General features: G+C 36.4%; 2 protein-coding genes across 9 annotated transcripts in view; both read right to left on the reverse strand.

Moving 5' to 3' along the window:
- The window catches only part of LOC135099835 (ADP-ribosylation factor GTPase-activating protein 1-like), a 54845-nt gene extending 43490 nt beyond the window's left edge, over nucleotides 1-11355 (reverse strand). For 4 of the 5 annotated variants that reach the window (XM_064002425.1, XM_064002422.1, XM_064002423.1 and 1 more), the window contains exons 1-8: nucleotides 11203-11355; nucleotides 6752-6919; nucleotides 6178-6291; nucleotides 5330-5441; nucleotides 4916-5069; nucleotides 3792-3906; nucleotides 3430-3540; nucleotides 1274-1333 (exon numbers count right to left, since the gene is read on the reverse strand). In XM_064002425.1, the coding sequence (XP_063858495.1) occupies nucleotides 1274-1333; nucleotides 3430-3540; nucleotides 3792-3906; nucleotides 4916-5069; nucleotides 5330-5441; nucleotides 6178-6291; nucleotides 6752-6919; nucleotides 11203-11262 (894 nt within the window). In that variant the 5' untranslated portion in view covers nucleotides 11263-11355. The remainder of the gene's footprint in view (nucleotides 1-1273; nucleotides 1334-3429; nucleotides 3541-3791; nucleotides 3907-4915; nucleotides 5070-5329; nucleotides 5442-6177; nucleotides 6292-6751; nucleotides 6920-11202) is intronic. The other variant, XM_064002424.1, reaches the window with a different exon arrangement.
- A 1077-nt stretch (nucleotides 11356-12432) lies between these two features.
- LOC135099839 (uncharacterized) lies at nucleotides 12433-19721 on the reverse strand. 4 transcript variants are annotated; one of them, XM_064002432.1, is made up of 7 exons: nucleotides 19595-19721; nucleotides 18072-18255; nucleotides 17679-17783; nucleotides 16982-17108; nucleotides 15787-15925; nucleotides 15393-15486; nucleotides 12433-14185 (listed from the first exon to the last, which is right to left on the reverse strand). In XM_064002432.1, the coding sequence occupies exons 1-7, from the start codon at nucleotides 19600-19602 to the stop codon at nucleotides 14066-14068; spliced, it is 777 nt and encodes a 258-aa protein (XP_063858502.1). In that variant the 5' UTR covers nucleotides 19603-19721; the 3' UTR covers nucleotides 12433-14065. The 4 variants fall into 4 exon arrangements, with proteins under 4 accessions (XP_063858502.1, XP_063858501.1, XP_063858499.1 ...); XM_064002431.1 differs by having other exon boundaries at nucleotides 15393-15481; nucleotides 17598-17783; XM_064002429.1 differs by having other exon boundaries at nucleotides 17598-17783.
- Between the last annotated feature and the right edge of the window lie 9 nt (nucleotides 19722-19730).

A 19730-nucleotide genomic window follows, 5' to 3' on the forward strand; every position in this document is an offset into this window, starting at 1 on the left:
AGTTCAGATGAAGATGGAATCCAAAATACCTACATTCAACTTCTCCATGATTCTCCTAAGAAATTTACAACTTTTTCCCAATTAACAAAACTGAAACAAACTTTACTCTTTCATGGCACATTCAAGTAACAAAAATTAAATATCTTGATCATTCTCATCACACAGCTTTAACCATCACCACCACCACCACCATTGCCCCATATCCTACATGAAGGAAAAATGGAGGTTACTTGTAAGTCACAAGTGAGAACATTACCTAAAGAATGAAAGAAAATTGCTGAGGGGACTGGGCCATCCACCAATCATATCATTATGTTAAGGCAATGGAGCTGCAACCCTATGGTATTATCCTGACCCTAAAAATCCACAAGTAGGTCACGTAATCATACACAATGGCTGTGAGCCCTCAGGGACAACAACACAACAACCTCTCCCTATTCTAAGGAGGACAACTCCTAATCATACCCTTCTTATTAAATATAAACAGATGTTTGCCAACATTTGTCCAGAGAGGATAAGTCATATAAAGTTGTCAAATTCCTACCTGTAACCTTCTTATTATATGAACACAGAGATCTTTGCCAACATTTGATGAAAGAGCACGGTATATAAAGTTGCTTGTTACATAAGACCTGAACTGCAGTGCGGTAATAAAGAAAAATATACAAGTCCTACTAGCATGGTGATGAGAAGTTATTTGTTTTGAGAGCACAATGCTGGACTCATAAATGTCAGCAAGGTACATAACTTCATAAAAACAGGATACACAGTCGTGAATGTCAGGGAGAGGTACATAAACTCATAAAAACATGACAAACACTCATAAATGTTAGAGGATGAAAAACTATAATAAAAATGACATACATTCTTAAACATAAGGGAGGTATAGAACATCATAAAAGAGGATGGTCACTCATAAATGCCACCAAGGTTTGGTCACAGTCAACAGTCTAGTACCAAATAACACTCACTTCCATTGTACTTAGCAGCTTCCCTTAATCTCAAATTCCCTGATGTGCTTAGAGTCTACTCATTGCTAGGTTTTCTACAGAGACTGTTAGTAGAAAACTGAACAACTTGAAAACAGAGGAAAACCACAAATCACAGAAGAAGTGAGTGTAAAAGGTTACTTGTCTTCTGACCATCACTGTGCTTAAATTCATAACAGAAGGATAAACAATGTGGGTAGCCATGAGCACTCCACTCTAGAGGTGCTTCCAAGACAGATATTACTACTACACACATCAACAAAAGGAAAATATAGTTCACTTACCCTTGCGCCAATGACAGAAGCCTGGGATGATATTTCGTCCATCAGTTTCCCATCACGGATCTGGCATCAACACCAATCTAGTCAGCCACTAATGGTCATCATGCAACATATGTGTGTATATCATTCACATGCTGGACACCCTCTCAAATGTGTTCACCCTCATTTCTCAGTAGTCTCTCTCTCTCTCTCTCTCTCTCTCTCTCTTACTAACACACACACACACACACACACACACACACACACACACGCACACACGCACACTTTCACATGTTCATTTTCATTCTAAGTATAAATGTGAAACAAAAGAAAAGTCTTGTTTGGCAGTTAATTTACGGCAATCCATGCACTTTAAGAAGTTTACAGCTCTGAACTGCTTCATTACTCTTTTCCTTCCTCTCTCTCTCTCTCTCTCTCTCTCTCTCTCTCTCTCTCTCTCTCTCTCTCTCTCTCTCTACTTTTGTATCCAAAGCTTCTTTTGAAATTGTGAGTGCTAGTGTTTTTTTTTATGTTGGATGTAATGTTCTCATCATGGGCACTTGCAATTTGGATATATATTTTGTCTCTTGCCCTCTTTTTTTTTTTTTTACATGTGAAGGAAATGAGCCAAGGAGAGAAAAAAAAAAAAAAAAAAAAAAAAAATTAAACTGCCACTACTTCCTGCAGGCTGCCAAATGACTAGACTAGTTCAGTGTCAGTGTTAACATGAAGCACTCTGCACAGTAACTAATAAAACCAAATAAATATGTTACTGAAACCAACACTTTACAGGAACAGCAAACCTTTTGAGGCTCAGAAGTAACAACTGAATCTCTTGACATGTACAAAGTTCTGAACTCTGGCCATTAATGCTACACTGGATCAATGACCTCCATCCACACAATGGTAAAATTTGATGGGAAATGAATCCATGACAACTTTGCAAATATCCATGACTGTTCACACACCAAGTGATACGCCCATTTTAAGAGAATTGCTGAGACGAGCTTTTTATATCCTAGCATAATAAAAGTCAATAATATATAGAGGAATTGGCTCTTATAACTTTACCTAATTTAATAGTAGCACATTGTGTCCTCATTTTCCAGGTGTGACAAAGAACAAGTAGCTGCCCGCATTAAACTGTGGAAATTAACTGCTGTAACAACTGCACACATGCAATTACAATTTACCCTCAATTCTCAACATGACTAAATGTTCACAGGCATTTCCTAATGCATAATCAGTAAGGAGTCAAACCATTCTGTAAAACTTATCAAATAATAATGTAAGGAATCACTCAAGAGACAGCATGGGTTATGACACAGACAGGTGATGTACCAGTTGATGATACTAGAACTGTGTGCATCACTACTCTCCTTTAAATGAATAACTGCATTTTATTTCATCCTCAGAATTTCCCCTACTTTAATAAATACTCTCAAACACGATCCCTTTACTAGTATCTCAAAAATACGTACTGGGTCTTCAATGTTTTTAATCCATCAAGATAATTGTCATGGCACACACTCTACAAGTAACTTCTTAAGAATAATTAATGAAGAATCTTTATATACACTGACTTCAGTAAACTTAAATGATAATCACAAAATAAAGAAGTAAGAACTTTAAATGAAAAAATAGAAGAATCATGCTCATAATTTACAAAATAAACCTAATTCATTACAGGCAATCTTGGAATGGGATGCTGAGAACTAACAAGTATACCTTCCAGTGCTAGGGGACTGCATACAAGCTACCAGGGGCTGATAGCAAAGGGAATACTATTTACCTGTGGCCTGTTGAAAGCTCAGTGGTTGTACTTGACAGAGGGAGAGAGGTAATAATAATATATGGATGGAATGAAAGAATCAGGAATCAGAGTACTTGAATAAGCAGGATTTCCTTACATTCATCCACATTTGTGATTACCTGGGAATACGACATTATGAGATGCATATCTGGCCTACTTGTCCAACCTTGGTTAATTAGCACTTAAAAACATTCACACAGTAAAGCTGATACAGAGATCAAAAGAACAATGTTTTCTTCCTTAAAATGTAATGAATGCAAAAGTGTAAGTTTTTCTTTGACCTCATGTCCCTTAAGTGAGACTAAGTAGTTGCACACATGCTAGACAAATGGGATGAATTAAAACCTTAAAGCATTTTCTTTCTTACCTTTTCGGAGATGTTCTGGCTGTACTCAGTGGCTTTTTCACTGGCAATGGCAGAGTATTCCACAGCCTTCCCTGCTACTTTACTGGCTCCTAGTGACAGCAATGACCACCCCTGAAAATGATGAAAAGATGAATGTTAGATTTCTACACTCTCATCACTATACATACAATGTTACTAAAGTCTTAGCATAATTACCATGAGAACCAAAAAAACTGAATGAGACATGTATTTGTTCACTTCAAGAGCAACTGGAAATCAGAAAAAAATAAGTCCATTTCAAAATAATACCCATTACATAAATAAGAAATCTCTGGAAGAGAGGCTAGTGTCTTCAAATGCTATTACTCCGATCACCTACTCACCGAGGACAGAGAAGACACAGCAGTGTCAAAGAACTCAGTGGAAGCACTCTTTGGGGGAGGGTTGGGACAGTTGCCAAAGCCTGAATAGCGGCCTCCTTGGGATGGCGGCAAACCACTGGTCCGATGAAGAGATACAAACTTTGATTATCACAATAAACACCATCTATCTATACATATGATAAACACAGACTCTGAAAATTAGCAGTAGCTTTCACTAAAGAATATAATTAATGATGTAGGAAAGTATGATTCAAAATGTAACAAAATATATTTCCTTCTAGTCACATCACTCATGTGGACAATAATGTTTAAGTTCAAGTCTCACATGAAGGAGAGGAAAATTGTACATGGCAAGGATGTTATTCACTCACAACGCAAACACTGCAAAACATCCACATGGGATAATATACGTAAAATATGATAAAAACAAAAAATATACTACGTGGTAAGTATAACATGTAAATATAAGCATGTCAATATGTAAAAAAATAAAAGCAATAAGCATAAAGTATGGACCCAATGAATAAGAGAAACACAACACTGAGGTACTTGTCTTCCCCACCCTCATTAGTCAGCCCATGATAATCTCTTCAATTATCTCATCACTGTACAATCATACTGTATGTCCAAAATGCCTCATCTCTTAGACACACTATTACTTGTGCTTATCATATGTGTCCCTATTCTATCTAGTATCAAATGTGCTTCTCTTCTACCTCACTTACAGTTTCATTGCCATACAGTCCACATTGTGTTCCACAGCTTGGGCCTGGCTGAGTAATACCACACAACTGCTTGATACCCTGTGCACATGCATGATCACATTCCTGTCTCACATAATTCCATAAACAGACTATGTATGTGCCTCACTTCCTTGCAATAATCTTTCTCTAATTCCTTTCTTAATCACTCTCAATCTAAAAGATGCTGGTGCTGAGGTATTTTGTAGGTGCAACATGGCAGTTAAAATAATAAAACACCAATGCAAGTAGCATCAAACTGATTACATAGTTTAAAAAGTTTAGGCATCACAAACATTACCATCTTTTCACATTCTCCTTCTAACAGAAAAAAAAGTTACACGCCCAATATGCCTTTTAGTTCCCTTCAACTGCTGGACTCACTCAGGACGGGAAGCATTTTCCTCCTGAATCCTGCTAAAGAAGGCCTCAGTCTGGTTTTTGATGCCTGGGTCCTGGTAGCCACCACCACTCTGGTACCCTCCAAACTGCATGTCCTGGTACCCTCCCCCTCCACTAGAAGCATACATGTTCTGCCCTGGGAAGAAAAAAATTTTGTTAACAAAAGAGAGAATTTATTATACATATATTTTTTATGGATTGCAATGACTTCATTTGAGCTCAGAAAAGACAAAAGAAGACAATCTTGTGGATTGTTCATTTTATCCTCCACATCTTACTGAAGGAATTATTACCAATGCAAATGATGAAATATTATTGGACAGCCGCTCATTACATTATCTCACCAAGCAATGGGGAAGATACATATTATACCAAATAAGAAGGAAATCTACTCACCAGAGGACTTGAAAGCAGGCGTTGAGGTAGACTTGGGGATGCTCGGTGTGTTGCGGACAGCAGCTGATGCACTCTCTATACTCCATGGTTTGCCTTGTGCCATTGCTGAGATCTGTGAAGGTAATAACACTCAATATGGAAAGTAGGAATAAGCCTAAAGAGTTATCCTGCTACTCTTAAAAATACAAGGCAGGCGCTGTGTATGACAACCATAGAAGATTAGACAGATTAATGACTGAGGGAGATAGGTGAAAAAAGGTAGGTATGTTTCATAAAGGGACTGCCATGTGTAGGCCTGATGGATCCTTGCAGCTTCCCTTATTTTCTCATGTTCTTATTTCATCAAGATGACTTTTCTTCATGACACAAAACATTATTTTGGCTCAATGTATTAATTATTTAAAGTTAGTACACTTTTTTTTTCCACTCACTCAATATATCTATTTTTTCAATTTCTAAGATAATAAGTTTCTCACTTTAATACATAATCTCATGTCAAGGCTACAAGTATATTACGCATTAATAACAAGAAAAAATACATATTTTCTCAAATAAAAGAAGGAAAAAGAAGAAAATTTATTAGAAATCAAAAAAAGGAAAAAGGCAAAATGCTATTTAGAAAAATAGCATTTTGCCTTTTTCCTTTTTTTGATTTCTAATAAATTTTCTTCTTTTTCCTTCTTTTATTTGAGAAAATATGTATTTTTCTTGTTATTAATGCGTAATATAACTGTAGCCTTGACATGAGATTATGTATTAAAGTGAGAAACTTATTATCTTAGAAATTGAAAAAATAGACTTCACAGCAGCAATATTTAGCAGGTGTTCCCCAGGAAGTGATAACTGACCTTATCTCTGTACAAAGCAGCTGCCTTTGTATTATACTTCTGCTGCAGGGGTGCATAATGGTCATAGTCAGGCTGGCTCTTCAGGAACTCTTTGGCTCTCCTGTTCCCTCCAACCTGAAAGAAATCACATGGGTTTAGCAGACAGCCAAGGTTCAGTTCTTCTCCAAAACTAAACAAGCTCTTGATTTTATTTGGTTGCTAGTATAATCTACAAAAGGCAGTTATACAGCTACTCCTCTCTGCTGACTCCTTACTAAGATTTGCTTTCTGAGAAAGACATCCATATAGTCACCTCTAATAATGATATGGCTCAATATAATTTTTCTTCTAAATCTGGAAAAAAAAAGGAAAATTGATATTGTTCACTTGATTATGTTACTTATCACAAGAAAGCATTATTTTCAATAATGTTTTTTTTTTTTACCTCCTCAAATCTAGCATACTGTATCTTTTCTTACATTATTACTTAGAGCATAATAAATTTACAGCTCTTCTCAATTTGATAATCTTTTCATGATAACACTTTTTCAAGCAGTCTTACAGCTCCTAAACAAAAGCAAGATGCTCCACTAACCTTCATCTTCTCCAGCTCATTGTCTTTCCACTTGTCCATGGTGATGGAGCGCACAAATGAGAGGTGAACCCCAAGGCCACGGTGCTTTCCTGAACACTCCAGGCAGATCCAAATGCCATAGGTAACTGATGCCCATTGCGGGTTGTGGGTTCCACACTCAAAGCATTGCTGTAACAAAGGCCAAGATTAAATTCTTTTCCTTGCCTGTTTGTTTTATAAGTACAAGATGCAATTGAAATTTTGATACGATGGAGGAAATCCAACATGAAAACAAAAAGTGCATGACACATATACAATATTTCCAGAAAATAATCCAGGCATGGTAGAAGCACTGGCAGCAGTGTATCACAGCACAAGATGACAACAGTGAAGGAGATTGCAGCAACATTTAAGTAGGAAGTGTGTGATTTCAAATACATACACTCAAAACCTTTTAATTACACAATGGTTTAACTTAGCTGTAACCCAGCTACATTCCTGTAACAAGCCTGGTGGTCTTCTGTCTGCATTCACTAATATTATGTGAGGATACAACACTATCTAGGAACAGCACCTTAGTGGCAGCTTGGTACTAACATTTGGCATGACACAAATAAAGAGGAGAAATGATGTCCAATTGTGCATATAGCTCAGATGTAGCCTGCACAAGAAGTGGCTAAACACAGTGCTGGTATGTATCCACTACGACTTATTTCAAGGGTGGAAACAATAGATGTTAATACATAGATCCTCCCTAATAATAAAACTCAGTATTGTAAAGGGACTGGGTCATATCTGTAAGTCAACTTAGTAAGCAGTCAAACAAATAATGATGTTTTCATTCAACCTGTAAAAGTATGATGCTAAGATTACACTGGAAACACTTCCCTCTTTTCAACAAATATTGGTCTTTAATAAATTTGTTTTTATTTACCACAGTAAATTACTTTTGAAACTGTTTTCTGACAGGGAAGAATTTCATCTCAAAAATCCTAATTTGATATGCATTTATGTCATGTCACACAAGGATTAGATAAAGAGTAACCTGGTAACCCATCCCACTATGCATCTCCTAAGCCAATGACACACACATACACTTGTGTATATAATAGAAATACTGTACATGCTATTATGTACACATATACAAGCAAGACTCTGGGGAATCAGATGGGTTGTATCTAGTTTGTGTAGAGAGTGTCATGTTCATGCTACCTAGAGGGTAAAGGAATCTACAGTACAGATTAATCATCACTAGAATTTTATAATTAAGAATAATAATCACTAGAATTTAATAATTAGTCTCTAAAAAATATGAACTAGGTAAATGGAATGCAAAAGTTTATAGGGCAGTCTCCTCTACTTAAGTTCTTTTCATTGTTAATATATACCAAAAATGTATAACATGACATAATTCTCCCACAAAGCCCTTTATCCATGTTGTGTGTGTCAAGGCTCACACCTGCACATATTTCGAGGCTCACACCTGAACACTTGTACACACATACACACACACACACACACACACATACACACACACACACACTGTCCTTCATTGATATCACACGTAAATCAAGGCTCACACCTGCTGTATGCATGTACGCATGTGTGCAAGCGCGCGTGCGCACGCGCGTGCGCACACACACACACACACACACTGTTTATTATTATTATTATTATTATTATTATTATTATTATTATTATTACACACACAAGATCAAGTCAACAGCAAAAACAGATGCATTTTGTTTCTAGTATAAAGTGACTTTATAGAGAAATCACACCATTAACTAGACCTCGAAGAGGACACCATCACCAGGAAGGCCTAGAGATGTGGTTTATAGGGTCTGAGTGAGTGAGTGAGTGTGGTCCTGTAAGTGAAGGAACAGTGAGTGTTGTGGATTCATGGCCCCAGCGAAGAACATTTTTTTCTACACAAAGATAGCCTATAAATTTCCAGACTCATTTTTATCAAGGGGTGAAATGACCTTTGATGGTTTTAGTGTAAAAGATAGAAATGAAAGAGAAATTGAGTTTTTGAAAATTAGATTAAGGAAAGTGGAAAGTGATGCAGAACAGCAAAAGGAGATGGAAGTAATCTTGGAAGTGATAAAATCCCTTCAGGATAAGCTGGAACAGAATCTAGGAAAAGATGGTGAAAATTTCAAACTGAAAACATAACTGGAGGAGATGAGAGTTAGAGAACAACAAAATATTAAGAAAAGCAAGGTATAACAAAACAACATGGAGAAAGTAATGAAAGAAAATAAAGATTTAAAAACAGAATTAGTGAAAGGTGAGAAGAGGGTGAGAGAGAGAGTCATGGATGAAGTGAAAGGGTTGAAAATAAAAAATAATAAAGCATATGTTGATTTCAAGGATATATATATATATATATATATATATATATATATATATATATATATATATATATATATATATATATATATATATATATATATATATATATATATATATATTAGAAAGAACAGAAATTAAGAAGAATGGAAAAAAATTTAAAAAATGTGTGAAGAGGCTAAAGTGAAAAATTAATAAAAAGCAAGAAAAAAAAATTTTTTTTAGAGTTTTGGGAGACAGAGTGAAGAAATGGTACATAGACGTAAAGAAATAAATGAAAATAAAATTTTTGTATTCTCCTTAATATGATGTATGAAAGTCCCTTTCTTTCTCTATAACTCTAATTAATGACATTTGTGATCACTATAATTACATGATATTTTTTTTCCATTTTGTATCAGTTTAATTAAAAATCCCTATTATTATTATTATTATTATTATTATTATTATTATTATTATATGTAACAGAATGAATAACAATTATTTTTACTTGTATTTTCTCCAATGGAATCTCCATTAATATTCTTTTTCCAGATAATTACAAAAAAAAACCTCAACACATTTTACCCTCTTGATTTTCCCAAAGTAAAAACACAGAGAATCAATCTAATAATAAAAACCAAGGATTCTCAACCTTTTGCAAGCTGGGTACCCCCAAAGCTGGTTCATCAATGCAGTTGGGGCCTCCTCCTCCCTGCACCACCTACTCAACCCCCTCCCCAATTATGCTTCCATAGATAGACAGAATAAGATAGCTAGATAGACAGCTAGATAGATAGAAAGATAGGTAGAAAGCCTTTCACTAGGCTATTATACTATTATTATTGTTATTATTTTTTTTCCCTCCCATCCTATGCTCGCATCCCCCCTGGTTGAGAACCACAGATAAAAACAATAAACAAGTCCTGAGCCAAGAGGATTTCACTCTGGAGACATCACGGAAGCCAAAGATGTGAGCTGAATATCAGAAATTCACATTGGATGATGAAAATAGTACATACAGGCAGTAAAGAAACTCAACTTACATTCTGATAAACTTGACTTGTGTTCCTGTGAACACTCATATTTTTATATATGTACAGTAAATCCTCTCTATTTTGAACTCAGTTCAAATTTTTCAACAATTCTTCATAATCTGAACTAAAGTTTGAATTGTCCTGGTCTTGCTATTGTGTACTCCATTCAAATAAGAAAATCACCTCCATTTTTCCTGTTAAGCACAGCTTGGTTAGTAAGCCAGCTAGGCAGAAACACTGGTGATGTATTAACTTTTCACCACCACTATACCTCCTTCAGAAAATATTTAAACAGTTCCATTTTGATCACAAATAGAAAAATTTAGTTTATATAAATGGATCAAGCATTCATTCTACAATTATAACACAATATTAAAAATTCAATATGGTTAAAAACTATGTAAGTAACTATGCCAAGTATATAACAGCATACATGTTTTTAGTGATAATCAATATTTACAGCAATAATGAAAACAAGTGTAAACTAAAATATGTGCTTCTGTACATTAAATACTTCTGAACATAATGGCACATTTTGCTTTTCTATATAATGTGATGCAGAAGAGAACAGGAAAGATTTTAATGAGTATGTTTTCTCCAGACAGCTATAACAGCACACCCAGCTCACCAAGAATAAAAGAACAATAATAACCACTAGGGACAATGCTGCTATGTGAAATTCATAAAATTATAGGTTAGGTTAAGAAATCAGATTCAACCATTTTCTTCCCTTCAACCCAAAACCTCTAGATTTCCACCAGATGTAACACTTCTAATGATCATTTTGGATTCTTTATGGTCCTCTTCTCTGAATACAGTTTGTCAACAGTTGGTTCTGAGTTGCATCTGTCACCTGCCACCCTCTTTGATGTATGCATGTGAATTTCCGGACACTTTAATGAAAGAGGATGCAGCAGTGAGCGGTGCGGGGTGCGGGGGAGGGCCTCGTGAAGGCAAGGGATCAGGTCCAGACCCCTGGGGGCCTGGTGCAGGGGTTGCCACACCAGTCTGCCCTGAGTGGCCTTGACCCGGAGGCCGCGACCCACTTTTTATATAATTACTCCTCCCTTAAATTCATACTTCGCCAGACTGATTACTTACACTATTTTCATCTCTTGGCTTGATCTCCGCCAAAGCTCGCCTCGTCCTGGGGCTGGCCATGTTCCCTGGCCGCGACACTCACCGCCAGACTGCCAGAAGCCAACACAGATTGTTTACTGACAGCTGAACATTCAAGCGAGCATATATATATCCTCTGTTCATCACACTGTTCTCATGTGCCATTCTTTCCATAGCAAGAAAAAGAGCTAGAAACCACACTTAAGTTTTTATAAAGTTGTCATACTTTGTTTCTAGTGTCAGATAAAATTCTAAGCATCTTTAACTTTGTTAACACGATAGTTATTGATTATATGTGTTACGTCATCACCAACAAAAAACATTCATTTTCCTCAATGTTAAATAGTTCACATAAATAATGCACGTGTTATTTGTAGCATATTATTTCCTTACATAATCGAGTTTGCCTGCCATTAATAGTAAACAAGATCAAAACAGGTCGAATATAAAGAACAGCTGATCAAATGCCGCCAAGTTTGAAATATATCAGTAGATTGGTACTTTATTGTATCTGCAATAAACCATTTTGAGGATATAACTAATAACAACTTTACGTACTCAACTATGTTTAGATGGTATATAAGTAGCTTTCAAGTATTATTTACTTATGCATTTAGCATATTTATTTATTTGTTGTATTATATATGAGATTAATACATAATGCTTAAGCAGGGGCTCTCTAGGGACATGGGACAGCTTAGCTAGCATATTAAGGAGGTAATAAGTGGTATCACATTTGATCATGCATAGAGAGCAATGAGTTGCTAATCTTGAAGCCTTAGTTATGATTCCCCTCTAAAAATTCACAAGGGGCAAAATATCTTGATCTTTTCTTTGCTAATTATAAAGCCACAGCTTACATAGTTCAAATAATAAAGTTGCATGCAGCTAGATCACCAATCATCATGAAAGACAGTCTAATATAGTAGTATGTTGTTTGAAATGTTTCCCTTTTATCTAGACATGCAACAATTCAACACTAAACAGTTCATCATTGTCAGTGACTTAATGACTGTAGCCTTGTTACTAGGTTTCATATGCTCAGTTGTAAAACAAGATAAGGTATAAATGCATGGTACACTACTGCCTTAAACCCTCCTCTAGTGAAAAATGATAACATCATTTTAGAATTTCCTTTCTTTCACTTCATAGTGTCTGCCATTCTAGGGTTGTCTACAAGACCTTAAATAATTGGATAATCAAACAATAATGTCTTACAAGATGCATTTAATGAAATGGTAACTAATACAAAATATATGGTAATTTCTTTACAGTATTACCCCTGTCAATCCCAACATGAAAAATCATTAGATATTTGATTACAAGTCCAAGATAAAGTTCATCTTTGATACCATGAAGAATATCCATTTTAAATCACAGATGGTACTTTACAAACTTAAAGAACAAGATTTTCAGTCAGTATTTTAGTCATAACAGAAACACTGAAAGAAGTGCATCATTGGACAAGGTGGCTATTTTGAACAAGTTGATGGCTGTATCTAAATCAGGTACACTGTCTGCTTTTTATAGGTGTAGTGCAGGAACATTTTCACTGTTCCTTGGGGAAAGATCTCATTATGTAAATCTAGTTAGTCTTAATGCATGGAAAACAAAATCTGCACATCAATAATAAGCACATAATAAGGATCTCCTGTATTATAAATTCCTCAGTCCTTTCATTTCTCTTTAATTTATTTCATTTCCTCACGTGCTATATATTTTTTAGAAATGTTACGTGTGATAAGTCATCTTAGTTGTTGTTGTCACACTAATGCTGGTCCAATGCTAGATGATCTATGGACATGAACATAAATACTGCATAACAATATTGTAGTCATCACTAAAAACCACAGGTATGTCAAGTATGTTTAACAACAATATAACACAAATGATGTTTTAAAGATAATCATAAAAGCTGAAGGACACAAAATTATATCACAACAAATGATTACATAAAAGAAAACATAACAAAGGTTACTACATTAAAAGAATTCAACATGAACAACATCACATGGGATCACAAGATTGTGAGGCAATGTGCTTTTTTGAAATGCCACAGCTGCCACTAGACTAGAATCATGCTCCCCTGTGAAGCATCATGGAAATCTTGAAAAATCTATCTGAAGGTGGAGGTAAACTGGTCATAGGAGGCCATTACTAGAGCCTGAAACTTGGCAGGACACTCAAGGTAAAAAAGCAAGTTCAACAAGTTACCAAAGAAGCCAAGATGATCATGAAGGCACAAGTGATTTATGGTCACCTTTGACTGTCCCATCACTACAATGGTAGATAAGTACTTTAGATCACATAAAAAAAATTTGTGCATTAAAATTATTAACTTAGACAACAACCAAAAAATATATAATGACAGATAACTACATTAATTAAGATGACATAACAAGGATTACTGCATTAAAAGATGGTCATCTGAACAGCACAACATATCAAAGCAGACAAGTTAATTAAAAGATGGCATGACATAACAAAGATTACAGAATTAAAAGATGGTCATCTGAACAGCACAACATATCACAACAGACAATGACATTAAAAGATGTTATAACAAAGATTATTACAATAAAAAGATGTTAGCAATAAAACTTTCCCACTTCTAAGAGTCTTTCATTATAAGAAGGGATAGATGTAAGGCCAGTCAATTGTTGTCATAATGAGCCTTTGGGTATAATGAATTACGTATGAAACCTTCACTCAGAGAAAGTAATCTATTCTCTTCACTGCTTTCTGAAAACTGGAACCACAAAAACACAAGCCACAGATTCACCAGCTTAGTTAATACTTCATGTACAAATATCAAACCCAAAATGTAGAAAGATATTTTGGTGAGCTACAGTTTCAGTTTCTTTTTTTTGGTCTGCTTGCTGGGTTTATCTGCAGCCTGCTGGATTTCTTGTATCTTGGCTCTCTGTAACATCTCTCTTTTTTGCTTCTCTTCCTCTAACTCTTCCTGTAGAGAGAAATCTTTCATCAGTCAAATGTGACATACATATTCTTACCCAATAAAGTTATCTTACCACATCATACATATCCTCTTTTTTCCCTGGCTGATTCCTTTTGGTTATAGTTTCTTAACTGCATAATCTTGTAGTATTTTATACTGACAACTGCCATATTAATCTATATCTGACACAAGTTATTCTTAATAACTCTTGTTCCTCTCACATGCTTCAGCACTCTGTCCACCCACTTTGCTAGAAGGGAAGCTCTCCTCTTGCACCCATTGCACTTAACCATCTTAACAAACTTGTGTTATTCTTTTAATGTAGTTAACTGATATTAGGGCTCTCTAAATCAGTTACATTTCATTCTTCCATCTTTACTTAACATACTAAAGTTGTCAAACTTTCACTATCTGTTCCATGTGTATTAAAAGTTATTTTCAGTTAACTTATTTCAAGCACTTGGATTCCTGACCTTCTTTCATCATGCACCAGTCTCACTTGTATAATATGTGACTGTTGGTACAATTATTAGATCATGCAGACAATTTTTTATTTCCATGACTACAGTCCTTTCTTTTAGACTATAGTATTCTAGAAATCCTACCACTTTTCTCTCTTGTACAGCTCTTTCTCTGATCTCATATTTCATGCTTCCATACTTGCACAAAAAAAACAACAAACTTTAATTCATGCACTATCTTATGCCATGTTACTATCTTTTCATCTATCAGACAAATCCCCTTTAAAGTAAGATTGAAAATATAGAGGAGAGGATTCCCAGCCACTCAATTTTGACACCTTTTATGACATACAAGTAATATATAGACAGTATTCTTTCCCCTTCAGCCAGCATATAGTTCAGGTTAATTTTACATTCCACTGGTCATCTATGTGGATTCTGAAAATCAAATATTTCACCTTTACTCCTTACAGACATCAACTTACTTTTTGTTTACATTCACCATAAACTTCTACCTTTTGCACACAACCAAATGCATTCACCAACTCTCTTTCTCAATCCAGGCTGTATCAGCTGCCCTCACAGCTCACAATCACAAGTATTATCTTTAGAAACCCTGGACACATTAAATAGTATGGATATATGCAATAAAAATAAAGAAGGAAAGGAAAAAGATAAATATAACCATAAAGAAATTTTGTTGAAAACTTCTAGCGTCATACTTAGATAAAGACTACAGTCAGGCAGCTCACCTCTGTTGGTCTCTTGATGGGAGTAACAGTAGGTGTGGGTCCTTTTTCTTCTCTGTCTCCTGCCTTCTCTGGCTCTCCTGCAGTGGTTCCTGAGCTGGAAAAAACATATCTGTGCTAGAATTTCTAGTCTACTTGTATAAATCTAAAATCCCTCTTTTAGTAAGAACATATTTTCCCTCTGGCCAGCTTATCCATTTTCCAAGTCTGTCCACTTCCATCATCATAGAAGTTGAGTGTGAGGAATGTTTTTTTTTTTTTTATGATGATGGTGATGATGACAATGATGATGGTAAAGATGATGAAGTTTATGAAAATGATGATGATGATGATGATGATGATGATAATGAAGGTGAATATGACGATGACTTCTGGTTATAAACTGTCAATCAATTACCTGTGTGCAGCAAGGTGCTTCATGATGGTGGGAGAGGACTCCAGGTGGTCTTGCAGCACACTCCAGGCTCCCCCCACCACCACTGCCTCCACACTCTTATCCAGCCTCACTTCTTTCTTTTTTGGGGACTTCACAAGTTCTGGAACAAACAACATGTTCAGTCAAAAGATCAAGGATACCCAAAAACTTTAGATAGGCAGGAAATTAAAGCAATAGGACAGTAGTTTGTAGGATTAGAATGGTCACCCTTTTTAGGAACAGGCTGAATGTAGGCAAACTTCCAGCAAGAAGGAAAGGTAGATGTTGACAGACAGAGCTGAAGGAGTTTGACTAGGCAAGGTGCAAGCATGGAGGCACAGTTTCAGAGAACAATAGGAGGGACCACATCAGATCCATAAGCTTTCCGAGGATTTAGGCCAGCAAGGGCATGGAAAACATCATTATGAAGAATTTTAATAGGTGGCATGAAGTAGTCAGAGGGTGGGGGAGAGGGAGGAACAAGCCCAGAATCGTCCAAGGTAGAGTTTTTAGCAAAGGTCTGAGCGAAGAATTCAGCTTTAGAAATAGATGTGATAGCAGTGGTGCCATCTGGTTGAAATAAAGGAGGGAAAGAAGAAGAAGCAAAGTTATTGGAGATATTTTTGGCTAGATGCCAGAAGTCACGAGGGGAGTTAGATCTTGAAAAGTTTTGACACTTTCTGTTAATGAAGGAGTTTTTGGCTAGTTGGAGAACAGACTTGGCATGGTTCCAGGCAGAAATATAAAGTGCATGAGATTCTGGTGATGTAAGGCTCAAGTACCTTTTGTGGGCCACCTCTCTATCAAGTACAACATGAGAACAAGCTGTGTTAAACCAAGGTTTAGAAGGTTTAGGTTGAGAAAAGGAGTGACGAAAGTACGCCTCCATGCCAGACACTATCACCTCTGTTATGCACTCCGCACACAAAGACGGGTCTCTGACACGGAAGCAGTAATCATTCCAAGGAAAATCAGCAAAATACCTCCTCAGGTCCCCCCAACTAGCAGAGGCGAAACGCCAGAGGCACCTTTGCTTAGGGGGATCCTGAGGAGGGATTGGAGCAATAGGACAAGATAAAGATATGAGATTGTGATCGGCTTAAAAGAATGACAAGTTTTTGCTTGTAAGCACACAGTAAAGTTTACAACAATCACTAAATATGTCTTTCCTCCTTACTGCTGTTGTCAGGAAGCAGATCCTTGAGTTGGCGTGCCTTCACCTCCACCTCTGCCGTCAGCTGCCTCACCCTTTGTGATAAGCTGTGCATTTGCACCATCAGTGGTAACACCCAGTGCTGCTGAAACTGTAAGACTTGACCTGTAGCAAGACTGACTGCAAGCTAATGAGAGAGAGAGAGAGAGAGAGAGAGAGAGAGAGAGAGAGAGAGAGAGAGAGAGAGAGAGAGAGAGAGAGAGAGAGAGAGAGAGAGAGAGAGAGAGAGAGAGAGAGAGAGAGAGAGAGAGAGAGAGAGAGAGAGAGAGAGAGAGAGAGAGAGAGAGAGAGAGAGAGTGTACACCCAGCCCCACATATTACTGTTCCATTTTCAAGGCTGTAAATTAATTTGCCATATAAATTCACACTACCATTACTAAAGAGAACAGGTGCCTCAAATGCCAACTTACAAATTGAATACTAGGATTATGTGATTACCTAATACTTATACTTATAGAAACTTATAGATAATACCCAGTTGAAAAGCCAACATATAAATTTAGTTTCAATCCAACTTCACAAGCACACAAATTATCACACAGTCCCTGACCTATGTAGCAAATGAAGCACATCAACACACCAACTCATCACACAGACGCTTCAAGTCAAACTCCCATCTGTAGGCCAAGTCCCTGAGTGTTGAGGAGACATGTAGCACTACCTGCTCCCTTCCTTGCCAGTGAGCCTTCACATTCATCTGACTCAGGTCCTGCAGCACAAGATTGGACAGCTTCTGCACCTCAGCCTCAATGCAAGGTGCCCACTCCTATATACACACAAGGAAGTAATTATCAAATTGCTCCTCTGCATTTACTATCAATGAAATATTAAATAAAATATGGAATGCACACATAAGAACTTTAATGTGGAAAGAGGTAAGTTAAATATAATTCACTTAAAATTAATTCTATAAATATGGGATGCTAAACAGAATTTAGATATACTGAAATTGTAACCATCTAGTCATATGCATTGAGGTTTTTACTATAATGTCATGAAAGGAGTTGAAACTCTTCTAAATTTTGTAGGAAGGCACTTTACCCTAGACCCTCACCTCTGCTTTGTCTTGGATGGATGAAGCAGACCTAGCCTCCCCCCAGAGTGCACACCCATTGGTCAGCACCACCCAATAGCCTCTCTCATCCCCACTCCACTTGCACATCCATTCTGGGCCCAGCTTTGGCACTGCTCTCCACTTGGCCTCTTCCACTGGCCTCCATGATACCAAACTCCCTTCACTGGAAAATTAGTATTTATTCAAATGCAATATTCTTCATAATTAATAAATAACACCAAATTAAGCAAAACTTTTTAATATACCTCATCTTACTTAAAAGATGGCATCACATGGGCCTATTTGTGGCAAGTTTTATTGCTGCAAGTATACTAGAGGCCATCCAGGCTGCAGCTGCACCTCTAAATGGCATGTCCTGTCATGTTTACCTGCTTGAGACAATTGGCACACCTGAGCAGGTCAGACATACAATTCACACATAAGGTATGAATATTTTGTTTTCAAAGATAGAATATTTGGTGTCATATGACTAAACTTTCATTTTAAAAGCCTCAGTCTGTTCAGCGTAAGCCTGCACAGGAACTCTGATGTTATGTGTGATATCTTGCCTGCCTGGGTGGATTCCTCTCTCACTCTCATGGAGGCATGTAGCATGTCACACATGCTCTCACAATATACCTTTTCAAAGGGAACTTCAGGTCCAGAATTCTTTGCCAATCTATCACTGGGTCAACCCTGTGACATTGCAGGACTCTTTGAGAACCATCAATTTTTAACCATTTTCTGAAATTTGTTACATATATATATATATATATATATATATATATATATATATATATATATATATATATATATATATATATATATATATATACATATATATATATATATATATATATATATATATATATATATATATATATATATATATATATATATATATATATATATATATATATATATATATATATTTTTTTTTTTTTTTTTTTTTTTTTTTTTTTTTCTTGTATTTTGGTGTTTTAAGATTATGACATTGAAAAGTGAAAATCATAAGAAATTTCTTTTTTTTTCCCTCTCCCATCTCCTACCTCCTTCACAGCAAGCTTGGACACCTGATGGGAAAGCAACTTTTTTTTAGAAGAGGAAGTCAAAACTTGATCAGGATGTAAATAATGTTGATAACACCAATCATGTCGACACGACACACCCACAAAGTCTACGGTGATTACCTACACGACAATGAAAAATTTCCTCGTTTCTTGGGTAAGGAATTAAAGAATGACGAGTGTGGTAAATTTATCAGCATTAACGATGATGGCGATAATTATGAGCAGTACTGCCTGGCTATATAAATCGTACCTTTTCCAACAATGTGGAGGTGACTGCTGTCAAAACGGCTGAACTTGACCACCAATCTTCCACTACCATTGCTCCTTATAACTGAATGTCAGTGCATTAAAAACGTTGGCTCTGTGCACCTCACTTTCGTTAGCACGGATAATAATGTGAGTACATGAAGTGTGGAAGACAGAACACCTCAATGACCTCATCCCTAGCCTTACCTTGACATGGGAGAGTCAAGGCGCTGCTGTCACCGCGCCAAGTGTTTGTTGACGTCGCTTACATTCCCGAATCATCGGTAACTCGACAGGTGTTGTATGGAATATGCATCAGACTTGGGATGGCATTGTCCTTTTT

Source organism: Scylla paramamosain, chromosome 4 (assembly GCF_035594125.1).
Source record: "Scylla paramamosain isolate STU-SP2022 chromosome 4, ASM3559412v1, whole genome shotgun sequence".
Taxonomy (NCBI): domain Eukaryota; kingdom Metazoa; phylum Arthropoda; class Malacostraca; order Decapoda; family Portunidae; genus Scylla; species Scylla paramamosain.